This window comes from Notothenia coriiceps, unplaced genomic scaffold (assembly GCF_000735185.1).
Source record: "Notothenia coriiceps isolate Sejong01 unplaced genomic scaffold, NC01 NC01_scaffold00003521, whole genome shotgun sequence".
Lineage (NCBI taxonomy): Eukaryota > Metazoa > Chordata > Actinopteri > Perciformes > Nototheniidae > Notothenia > Notothenia coriiceps.
Window position 1 is genome coordinate 492,011 of NW_011336222.1, and position 12,151 is coordinate 504,161.

The 12,151-nt window shown below is 38.3% G+C and overlaps 2 protein-coding genes across 2 annotated transcripts; one reads left to right on the forward strand and one right to left on the reverse strand.

The window, feature by feature from the left end:
• LOC104941564 (CEA cell adhesion molecule 5) lies at window positions 1-8,331 on the forward strand. Its single transcript, XM_010766682.1, has 16 exons — window positions 1-83; window positions 202-240; window positions 1,051-1,107; window positions 1,776-2,066; window positions 2,153-2,419; window positions 2,617-2,904; window positions 3,413-3,667; window positions 4,715-5,005; window positions 5,648-5,911; window positions 6,061-6,175; window positions 6,268-6,425; window positions 6,516-6,617; window positions 6,929-6,997; window positions 7,182-7,241; window positions 7,363-7,428; window positions 7,704-8,331. The coding sequence occupies exons 1-16, from the start codon at window positions 5-7 to the stop codon at window positions 7,766-7,768; spliced, it is 2,466 nt and encodes an 821-aa protein (XP_010764984.1). The 5' UTR covers window positions 1-4; the 3' UTR covers window positions 7,769-8,331.
• On the reverse strand, window positions 7,803-11,568 carry apobec2b (apolipoprotein B mRNA editing enzyme, catalytic polypeptide-like 2b). The gene is made up of 4 exons (XM_010766681.1): window positions 10,947-11,568; window positions 9,712-9,892; window positions 8,761-9,104; window positions 7,803-8,658 (listed from the first exon to the last, which is right to left on the reverse strand). Exons 1-3 carry the CDS (start codon window positions 11,258-11,260, stop codon window positions 8,763-8,765), a joined length of 837 nt encoding a protein of 278 aa, XP_010764983.1. The 5' UTR covers window positions 11,261-11,568; the 3' UTR covers window positions 7,803-8,658; window positions 8,761-8,762.
• Between the last annotated feature and the right edge of the window lie 583 nt (window positions 11,569-12,151).

A 12,151-nucleotide genomic window follows, 5' to 3' on the forward strand; every position in this document is an offset into this window, starting at 1 on the left:
TGAAATGACTCAACCCAGCAGCACAGCCTCTACATGTGCAACTCGGTGGAAAATGTGGCTGTTCAAGGTTTTAAGTGTCATATGTAAGTTTTTTAAGAATATCAGACTTATTTTTTGTGTTTTATCTAATTATACTAAGAATATGTACATGTTCTTAACATGTGATTCACACTGAACAAGAATCTTAATTTGTTTTTAAAGGTTTCACTGCTGTTTGTGCAGCTCAGGCTCCTGAGGATGGTAAGGAAGAGTTTAAACAAACATTTTGTTGAATTGAACTGTAAACCAATTAACCTGTTATTAAATGTTCAGGTTGCCTGTACTGCAGTAGACATAAGCAATCTTCAGGAAGTCAAACTCGATGAAAGTTACCATGAGGAACATGAAGTACTTAGTTGTCACAAGCCTAGCACTTCCTACAATTACACAGCTGCCAGGGAAAGGTACAGGTGATAAATACCTGTTATTAAATGTTCATGTTGCCTCACTGCAGTAGACACAAGTAATCTTTAGAAAGTCAAACTCGATGAAAGTTACCATGAGGAACATGAAGTAGGCCTACTTAGTTGTCACAAGTCTAGCACTTCCTACAATTACACAGCTGCCAGGGCAAGTTTGTATTTCAGTTTTCTACAGATCTGTGTTTTTAAGTTGACATTGTCTTCCCGCTCATGTCCTGCTCTTGATATGATATGATATGGATAATGTATATGCTGATATATATCAAATATCCCAGTGGTATTTTAACTCTGAGATAGCAGTTTATGTTGTATAACTTGCATTTTACTTTAAGGGGTTCTTGTTATTTTTTCTTGCCCCTCTTTTGTGTAGTATAACATTAAAATGTTAATGGTAGTGTTAAAATGATATGATTTTTAATTTAATTTAGTTTAAGAGTCTATCTTGATGGCAGTTTCTTGCAGGACCAATGCATTTCATCTATGACCTAAACTTTCCGTTGATTTCATTATTTAGTAAGAGAGAGAGAGTAGAGCATAAATGCTGTCTGATTTGATCTTCATTCTGTTGTCCTCTCCTATCATCCTGCAGCCACCCCCTCCTCTATCAGAGAAGTTGATATGACCATTCCAACCACAACTCCCTACGGTGAGACTTTAAACTCAGTTATGCTCTAAAGGTATATCTAAAATGGTAAGTATGTTCATCCTGTAGATTGAATGAGGATATGACTTCCTGACTGGTCACCATAACATTTTGTAAAATACACATAATCAATATATGTACTTGCATTGATTTTGGATAATAATATCTAGAGACAAAGAATCATGAGAAAGCAGAGCTAAAAAACCAAAACAAATTACATTGAAACTATATTTCTTTGACAGTAAATCTTTTTAACTGTGATACAGCAGATAACACCTGTGAAATCATCGAGGGCGTTGACAAAGGTTTTAGCACTTATGTCATGTTTTCCATCTGTAGTGGTTTGCATCTAACTGACAGAACACCACAATCGGTTTCTCTGTCTTTTATAAGAAACCGGCCTTTAAATCTGCAAAACAAAAACGGCTAAACTGCTACTGAAATAATATGTTATATAATTACAATTCTACTTTACTTATATTGTTAAGAAAGTGGTCTCAAATACGTTAAACTGCAGTCTGTAAAGAAATGTCTTTTATTTAATAACTTGTTTTTAAAACATGGCATCAATTGTATTTACTTTCTATTATGTAGTTCATGGATGGATATGCCAATGGGTTGTGTCTCTAGTTGAATGATTATAATCAATCATATATTTAACACGTTTCCAGAGCGTCCTGTACCGACTGTGGCGCGTCTGTCATCCTGGTTGGACGTGTTCCCTTCTGAGAAAGTGGAGTTTGATTGTAATGTCAATAGCAGCTCTGACTGGACCTTCACCTGGTACAGAAATGCAGAGAAACTACAAGATATAGATCCAAATGTGACTGCATCGGGATCAAAGCTCATGATCACTGCAACCACAACAACATATTCTGGAAGTTATTCGTGTAAAGGTCATCACAAAACAAGGCCAGATGTTACCACGGAAACTAGTGCACCAGTCCAACTCAAAGTTTATCGTAAGTTTCATTATATTCCTTCACCAATATTTAAACGAAAGGGCAAGAAATTATTTTAATTGTATTTATTTTTCTTTTCTTATTAGCAAACCCCCCCAAACCCACTTTGACCCGGAGTTCAAAGTTTAACACGATGTTCCCCGGAGAGTCTGTCACCTTCACATGCAAGGTTGATGCGTCCTCTGGGTGGAGATATCTTTGGTACCATAATAACACAGAAATCCAAACTTCTGATCCTAATTTTCGAGTTGACATAAATCATTCTAAAAGTGGACAGTACCACTGCAAAGCCAAAAGAGGCAAAAGCCCATTCTTCACAGAAGTGAGTGAAGCAACAACTCTACAGGTCTCTGGTAAGTTGTTTACATTTGAACTCACTTCACCAACAATAAGGAAACATTCATTTCTACATACATGGGAATTTAAACACATGACTATTACTATCATCATAACAACAAATAACTGATGCACTCAACATTTCCATGTTCCTGTCTCCTTTTCTTTTATAATGCAGTAAATCACTTGAATTAAGTTTTAACTTTAATTTCAGACCCACCCAAACCGTTTCTAAAGCTGCTGAGTCCCTGGATGGATGTGTTTGAAAATGAGACGGTGGAGTTTAGCTGTGAAGTGGAAAGCGATGACTGGATGATCACCTGGTACAGAAATGAAAAGGAGGTTCACTTTGAGGAGGATCTAAACGTGGAAATAATGGACTCCTCTCTCAATATCACCTCGGTCACTCAAGCCTATCAAGGAAACTACTCTTGCAAAGCTGAACTCGAATCCAGGAAAGTCATCTTTGAATTCAGCAACACGGCTGATCTGAGAGTTTATGGTAAGCCTTCATACCTCTGTGTAGCATTAATATAAACTATATTACACCCTCAACTATATTACACCCGATTTGAGATCATAACCTTTTCAGCATGCATGTCATGTCTGCACGCTAAAGATATAGCCCTGCTCTGCCCAAAAGGTAACAAAACCTGCTTATCTAACATGCTATATTTTGTTTGTTAAAACAAGTGTGATTGACTAATCCACAAAAAAACTGTAATAGCTGAGGTGTTATTTCTTGACATAAAGCAGTGATTAACTGAAAGTTGTCAGGTTTGTGGATTGTGTTGCATTTGAACAAAGGTTAGCTGTTTCCCTATCGATGTATTATGATGTCTTATATTGCATCCCCCCTGTTTTAGTCTGCGTGTTCAGAATGACTAATGTAACAACATTAACATGTAACTTCTCTTTGTGATCAAATGTTAATGCATACATGTCATTTATCAGGTTTTGTGGTACTGTGTAGCAGTAATAAGATGTGCTGTGATTCCTTTCTCTTTTAGGAAACACACCAAAACCAACCGTGAGCAAGGTTCCTACTCTTAACCCGATGTATGTTGGAGAAACAGTGAACTTCACCTGCAAAGTTATTGTGTCCTCTGGCTGGGAGTATCAATGGTACAGAAATGGAGTAAAAACCACTACCGGGGAAACCATCAGCATCCCTCTCAGTCTTTCTAACCAATACTGGTGCATGGCCTACAGAGGTGATACAACCCAAACAGAGTTCAGTGACAAAATGCAACAAGATGTACTTGGTAGGTAAAAATAGTCATCTTATTCAAAGCAATGTGTGTAAGAGGATGTGCAATTGTTTGATATAAATGTCTGAAATGCTGTCATTACTGGCTTAAAAACCTCCAGGCTGCTTTTCAAATAAGCAAAACAGCATTTCAAGAGCTTCTTGCTTCCGTTATTTTATGTATTTTCTGTTGAAACAGGATGTTGTGGTATACCATGGTGCAGAATGGATAGTTCAGAGGTGTGTCTCTGAACAAACAGTAACAGAAGAATATAACCTAAAAAGAAAAGAAGGTTGTAGAGGAGTTACTCCTTTTAGCAGTTCACATATGCCTCCTATGCATTTTAAACGTATCAATGTTTAGAGCATATCAACTATCAACTGATCTCTGTTATATTTTAAGGCTTTTTTGTTTAGCAACTTATGGGATATGTTCCTTGTATTGGTAATACTTGATTTAATCAGTGCTTTTTACAGTTGTTTTATTCCAAACTGTGTGCATTGTGGAATATCGTGGTTGGTTTGACAACATTACCAAGATTCTTAGGTTTTCTTGCCACATTGTAGAGTTGATCATCTGTCATTAGATATAGATATTTGATCTACAGGGTCTTTCCTTCTTTCCTTCAGTCTTTAAAGGTAATACTTGGTATTGGGGTCATGAGACAAATTCAATGAGGATCTATTTTAAACCAGCAGGAATCTACAATTGCTGTATTGTTGTATTGTAATGCATCCACAAGAGCATGTTTTCCACACAGAACCTCACAATCTGCTGAGTGCAATGACCTGAACAAGTGGTTCATGAGTAATAAATGGGTGTGACTTAATCATAAGTTACAGGGCGTTACAGCACCATTGAAAAAGGAACTCTTATGAACATCTTAATATTTTTAAGAGGTTTGACATAAAGCTTAAGACTTAACCTCCTCTTTTATTTAAGAGTCATTTACGGCTTTTGCTTGTACATTCTTATGGTTTACTGTATGGTCAAATTATACGTAATTACATACAATTAGAGTATAGATGTTTATGCCTCTCTTGTCTCTCCCTCTCTCTTTAGAAATCCCTGTCCCATCTTTGAAGCGGATCACACCGTGGCTGGATGTGTTCCCCACTGAAGGTGTGAAGTTGAGCTGTGGGATGGACGGCTCCTCCAACTGGACATACACATGGTTCAGAGACGGACAGCTGGTCACGAAAGATGATGCTCTGTCTTTTGACTCCGATGCAGCTAATCTCTCCATCAGTTCTGCTTCAGCCTCTCAGCGTGGACAGTACAGCTGCTCGGCACAACTCAAGAGCCGCTCGGTCAGCAGCAACTCCAGCTCTGAGACAACACTGGAGGTTTATGGTGAGAATTTATTTTTTGATACAGTACTTTAACAGATTTTTTTTTTACATTTCGATTTACATGTTTTTTCAACATACATTAATATTACCATTTCAATCAATATTATACTATGACCTTTTTTCAACATATTATACAATGACATTTTTTTCAAATGTTTTTCGACATACTAAGACTTCTTTTTTTTTTATTTCGACTTACTTTACTATGGTATGGTTCTTTTTTTTACAACATACTATATTAGGACTTTATTTCAAAAATACTATATTAGTCTTTATATTACGCTTTCAAATTTTTCGACATACTAAATATGACTTTTCTTTAAAAAATGTTCGACATACTTTATATGACCTTTTTTCAAGATACAACACTATGACTTTTTTTCTTTGTTCGACATAGTAGGATTTCTTAACAATCTTTTTGACATACTACTGTATACTAAAAACCTATTTTTCAAAAACATATGACTTTTTTTAAATCAACAAACTACACCATGCCTGTTTTTCATATTTTGTGGACATACTATATGTCCACAAAATAACTTCATATCCTATGACCTTTTTTTTAACTTACTATCCTATGACTTATTTTCTTCAAAAATGTCCACAAACTATACTTTGGCCTTCTTTCAAATTTTTTCCACAGATACAAAACCCAGAGTCACACTGATGCAGAATCCCAAACACAATGTGATGTATACCGGAGATGCAGTCACCTTTAGCTGTCACGTTAATGTGTCTTCTGGATGGGAGTACCTGTGGCACAAAGATGGCCGTCCTCTCTCTGAATACAATCACAACATCAGCTCTGTTGTGACAACAAACACATCATATCAATGCCAAGTTAAAAGAGGAACAAATACAGCCTTCCACTCGGACCGGAGCCAGGCTGTGGGACTCGAGGTTAAGGGTACGTTCATGTTCACGTTTCAAGGCTTTTAATGTGTGCATAGCTACAGTGTATTTATGACAATGAAAATCTTAGGTCACAGGCTTCCTTCTAACGCTCCTTTGAATGTGTGAAATTGGTTCAGAACAGTTTTGATTGTATTTCTACAGAGCGCCCAAAGGCTAATATAATCCTGTTAACTGGCTGGTCGGAAGTCTTCTCCACTGACAGCTTGGCGCTCCAATGTGAGATGCCAAAAAGCCAGGACCTATGGAACTACACATGGTACTAGACATACAAACATAACTAGTTACAGTAATGCTTTGGAGGAATGTTTACGAAAGTCATTCACGTTGTGGATTCGCACCTTCTCACAGGTTCAAAGAGGGACGTCAAATCAATCATCTGATCTCTGAGAAGCACACAGTCACACCCCAGAATAACACGGAGCAGAGCCTGTACACCTGCCAGGGAATTCGCAGTGGTAGACCATCTTATTCAAAATTCAGTGAATCTTTCACAACCAAGAACCTACGTGAGTATAACTGAGGTCGGAATAAATGTAATTTTTACTTTGCAAATGTTCTGTCCCCCTTTCATTCTGTTTTACATTTTTTATCTGCAGTTTTGAAGAGGAGGGTGCTTCTCTCCATCTCTGGCCTTATCTTCTTTGGCATCATCGCTGTCCTCCTTGGATGCATTTTCCTCAGAGTCTTCCGGAAACCAGGTTTTTATTTAGTTTTGAAAACTCTTTAGGTGCATGGATTGTCAAAATTGAAATGATTAAAAAGCCTTATTCAATATTATCATAGTAACACGTTGAATTTATATTTGCAATTACCAGTTAAAGAGTCAGATATTTCCCTCAGGAGATCATTGAGACCCAAAACAGACTAAAAAGGAATTAATGTAAAGGTTGTTTTTGCATCTTGTTTCTGCTGAGTGTTATTACAAGTATAAATGTGACCGCTTCATGTCATCTTAAATGAACAAACATTAGTGACAAGAAGGTGATCTTCTTTTGTTTTTACCACGTAGATGATGGTGACGACAAGCCAGAAGAAACAGAGCTGTTTCTCACCATGGCTCAGCTTAAGGAGCGTGATGGTATGTTGGCAGCATCTCTCGTGGGTTTGTGATTTTGGTTGCTGTTCCTGCATTTGCTGCAGACAGAGCCCCACCAGTGATTCATTTTTTTAAACTGCCTACCGACAGTTTCAAGTTAGAATCTGACTATCAAGGTTTGCCTTTAGCCTTTGTTATTTTGAAAGTTCCTTCCTCCCTACTGCAGATGCACCCTGTCCAATGGTTCAGTACATCACTGATGCGGAACTGAATTCTTCACCTAAGGGTAAGAAAACTACAGATGAGTTAAGCTGTATTACTATGCAAGTGTTTTGAAAGTTCTCTAGGTTTTATCCCTAATTGACATATTATGTGTTTTATTTATTTTTAAACAATCTGACTTGCAGAAGGGGAAGAGAATGGAACAGCCTGCAGTGAGACACCATTACCAATAACCTCACACGAGGATCAAGGTAAGGAAGTTTCCAAATTACACTTTTCTAATTTAAATATTATCCCTCTGATACTTGTTTTTTATTATCCTTATATATATGTTTTTATTTTTTTATTACCTAATTTGCAACTTCTTTTTTTTTATTGTTTATGTTCACAACCACCAGATACCAAAGCAAATTCCTTGTATGTGTAAACGTACCTGGCAATAAACTTGATTCTGATGACAGGTGCTGGGCCCACTGACCTTCTTTCTTTATAACTAAAATGTCCTCATACCTTCATGTCTTTCTAGCCGTGACGATTGAGAGCAGCGGTACAACAGAAAACAATGGTGGGCTGGTTTCCTTTAAACAATAACTCAACATACAACACCGGATTGAGTACAGAAACCTCCTGCTCACATACAAAGCCCTCCACAACCGGACCCCCACCTATCTTGCCGATGAGTGGGGGTCCTTCAGCATAATAATGAATCCTGGACCAATATACTGGCTGGCATTGCCATAGAGATGTGTACACATTTTTTCTGCACAGAAAATTCTTTGGTTGCACAATACCGTTAGAATTTTACACATTTTATTTCACATCATTAAACAGTTAAAGGGAATACAAAAAAAAAAATTATTTATGTAATAAGCATCAATCATAATGTGTATGTTTAACTGCTGACAATTATTCAATTCACTGTAAATATGTGTTAACTGAAGGAGAATTAAGTACGTTTTCAATTCTAACATCTGTGGCCTGATGCATAATAGACATGTCAGACACACCTTTTCTCATAAATTGGTCTTTGTAAAGGAAAATGTGTGCAAATTGCTTCAGATGAGACGTACTCTATGAACTTGTTTGCCTATTTAAATGATTGTATTATTATTTCTGCAGCCCACACAGCTTTATGTAGTTGATTTCAATGAGAACTTAAATAAATCATTAAAGATCTTTCTAACGTGGATGTCATACTAAGGCATAATAATGTAACTTTGTGTTAAAAATAGACTGTATACTATGACTAGGTACGTGAATGTAAGTTAGTCTTCTCCAAAGCTTACAGCAATGAGTGTTATTTTTTTATCTAAAGTGTGCAATGTTGTCTTCCTATGAAATAATCAAAATAAAAAATACAAGTGTGAGTGTGAGTGTTCTTTCAAACAAAGAAATCTGATATAACTGCAAAAAACCCACATTCAACCAGTGTGGGTTTAGCAAGTCCAAGTGTGACTCAGTGGTGATGTCATCATGTGCACCTGTAATGAAAGACACAAGGGAAATAAATCAGTAAGGATATTATTTTACTCAAAAGTAGCAAATGGGCCATGTGTAAACATACAAGATCCCTACTAACTCACATCTACTTGAGGATATCGGCCAGTTTCTCCACATAATATTCATAGTTCTCCTGACAATCCGCCCAGGGTTCAAAGATCTCTTCCTCCTTCTCCACATACGTTTCCCAGAGATGTACAAAGTCAGACGGCTTCATCATCCTCAGTTTGCAGCCGGTACTAGCCAGAGCTCGGAGCCCTTCCACTATCTCCGGCTCTTCCCACTCAAAGAGACGGGAGATGAACATGCTGAGATGGACTTTCTTACGTTGCTGGAGTACGATGGCCAATTTAGCTGTACAAGCCACACAAGGACTGGATGATACATACCATGTGACATCATACTCTTGGGAAGGGTCAGGGAGCACCTGAAAAGAAAAAAGGTTGACGATTTTGAAAAGCAAGGACAAAAAACATTAAAGGTCCCCTATTATACTGCTTTTCATCAATATATTATAGATCTCAGATATATACAAAACATGTCTCTGAAGTGTTTGGCTCCAAATACCAAAGAGATTATTGTAGCATCCCATAATCCCCTCTGTTTCAGCCCTGTGTCAAAAGTTCTGATTCTCTGTCTGTTACTTTAGATGAAAATAAGGAGCCACTCCCCACGCCCCTCTGAGAGATATTTGGTCAAAAAGAACACAATGGTGCTCTAGGAGGAGATTCAGGTGATAAGGTGTGTGTGTGTGGGGTCCTTGGTCGGTTATTGGCTAATGGTTACACAAGCCAAAAAATCGTTATGACATCAAAAAAATCAAAAAGTGAGCGAATCTTTTTCCCTGAAACGTTCAGAATCTCTTTACAGGGGACACATGCTAATGAGTAAAAGACATGAAAGTGAAGTGGATGTTGCACGATAGGTGACCTTTAACACAGGAGTACATTTTCCAAATGTAAGATTATAATCAAATATCCCAGGGGGTTCCAACTGTGTTTTATGATACTACAGCAACACAAGAGCATCATTACCTGTTGAAAGAAGGCCTCTTCAGCATGCGCTGTGGCATGTTCATCCTCCATATAACCTCTCAGAGGCTCTGTGCTGCCTCCTGGTGTATCCACTCTGAAACACAGCAGGGTCTTGTTCCTCCCCGAGGAGTATTCAACGTTCCTGAACTGAAACTTGAAGTAGAAGGGGCTCATCTGTTCCCTGGTGGAGAGGAACAGTTTTGTTTACAGAGAATACCAAACCAAACAATTCATAAAAAGCAGCACTAGATGTCTTTACTTTCACTTCTGTTACCTAGCTGCTATCACACTACTTTTACTCTTCTTTTTATTTTATTTTTTATAAATACTGGTACTGGTACTTGTTGTTGTCCACCTGGATGTGTATTTTTGTAAATTGTAATATGTGTCAATTCCATTTTTATCTTTAATATTTCTATGAATGCCTCTTAATTCATATTTTCCTATTTTTGGCTCTTCACTTCTGCTGTAACAATGTCAATTTCCCCTCTGTTGGACGAATACACTTATTCTGATTATTGGGGCTTTTTAGGGCATGAATGTTGAATGAGTCAAAAGAAAATAGCACGTAAATATCAGCTTTCAAAGGTATCCGTCACCTTTAATTGTGGTGCATGACAGTGGCATTCACTTAATCTCCTAAAGCAGAGCATGAGTCTCTCATTTTGTGTTGAATTTGTCAGCAATCCAAGCCACAAAAAGAGTGATGGTAGTCCCTGAAATGGTGACACAGTGATTTGAATATTAATGAGGCTACCGCTGAGTAAACTGATCTTTCTATAAATATGTTTTGGCTATCACATCCTCCCATGACCTGAAGATGTGCATGATTCAGCAGAACAATAAATTACCCCTACTTTCTTTCTTTATTAATCTATTGTTATGCTGTTTATGAATAGCCGGATTGGTTTCACAGATAGATCTCTTATTTATCAAACAGTTAATACTCAAAGGACAGAGAGGGGGGAACAGATGCTAGGCGGATGGTATATCAGGGGCCTGCTTCTGTGTCTGCTGTGACTCATCCCTATTCTTGTGCTGGGTTAGTGAGTATGGTATGTGCAAGTCATTATTTTCCTTCCTCATTGAAATCAACAATAGAACATACATTTGATACAATATGCCTTACAAAAAAACATCAAAACTACTAAAACACGTGGATGTTTTAAAGAGAATAACAGTTGTGTAAACATGTGAGACTGACTCCGAACTCTTGTTGTGTTCATTTGACTCACCCTGTGACAATCTCAAATGGTGGCAGTTCTATGGGCTGATACTCTCCATTTTCTTCATTGACGTTTGCCTCAGCGCCAGCTCCCGTTGCACCTTCACTTTCCCCATTCGTTTTCTCTTCCTCCGCCTTGGGCTGCTCAGGAGTCGTCTCTTCCTTTTTCACAGTTTTCACTGGTTTCACAGGTTTGTCCGGCTTTTTCACCACTTTCTCCTTCCCCTTCCCCTTCTCCTTTTCTTTGTCCTTCTCATCCTTGGCTTTGTTTTCTACCTTCTTCTCTTTCCTCTTAACAGTGACCCGGCTGTTACTGTCCGCCATGATTTTGAGCAAGTGGGTTAGAGTGTTAGATAAAGAGAGGGAGGGAGGGAAAGGGAACGAGAAATAGCTCAGGGTAAGTACTGAGATAACCCTAGTGCATTTACAGAAATAGATCCTATTGTGTTGTTAGATTCACAACATGTGTCAGGCCGAGGCAGCGATAAGTTGACCCACTCCCCCTCTTAAGAGACTGGACTGTCTTAGCAAATGTAATACAGCTGTCAATCTAAGAAAGGAAACTACCATATTCTGTGTATAAATATAAAAACTTTAAACAAAACTAGCGGCAGCTCTTTAATCCATCAGGCTTTGACTGTCAACAGGCCAGCAGCGGGCAGGTTATTTATACCGATGTTTGGCTGTGCGTGTCTGTGTGTATAAGGTAACCAGGGGTCTCTTGATACTTTTGTTTGTGCCAAATTCGTCGGCCTGCATACCGTAGACCTTAGCAATACACAAAGGTCAGGGAGCGGGCGCCCTGGATAAAGGGCAGTGCGGTACAAGACACACACACACACACACACACACACACACACACACACACACACACACACACACACACACACACACACACACACACACACACACACACACACACACACACACACACACACACACACACACACACACACACACACACACACACACACACACACACACACACACCAATCTAAGAGAATATTTCCCTGCAGTGTTACCCTGTGCCAATAAACACTCAATCTATGAAATCACCCAGCATCAATATGGTCCTCTGCTGGGGCCATTTTATGGGGGAGGGAAAACATTGCTCTATAGTGTGTGTATTTTGGTGTCAGTCTAAATGTGTATGTGCAGACATAAAATGGCTCTCTGCACTGCAGATGTAATAACTTGAGGCATAAGGGAGCTGGT

Coding starts and splice junctions, on each gene's coding strand:
- LOC104941564 (XM_010766682.1), top strand. CDS start 5: ATGACTCAACCCAGCAGCACAGCCTCTACATGTGCAACTCGGTGGAAA. Junction 2,420..2,616: donor AACAACTCTACAGGTCTCTG/GTAAGTTGTTTA, acceptor CTTTAATTTCAG/ACCCACCCAAACCGTTTCTA. Junction 5,912..6,060: donor TGTGGGACTCGAGGTTAAGG/GTACGTTCATGT, acceptor GTATTTCTACAG/AGCGCCCAAAGGCTAATATA.
- apobec2b (XM_010766681.1), bottom strand. CDS start 11,260: ATGGCGGACAGTAACAGCCGGGTCACTGTTAAGAGGAAAGAGAAGAAG. Junction 9,893..10,946: donor CCATTTGAGATTGTCACAGG/GTGAGTCAAATG, acceptor CCTCTCCACCAG/GGAACAGATGAGCCCCTTCT. Junction 9,105..9,711: donor AAGAGGCCTTCTTTCAACAG/GTAATGATGCTC, acceptor TTTTCTTTTCAG/GTGCTCCCTGACCCTTCCCA.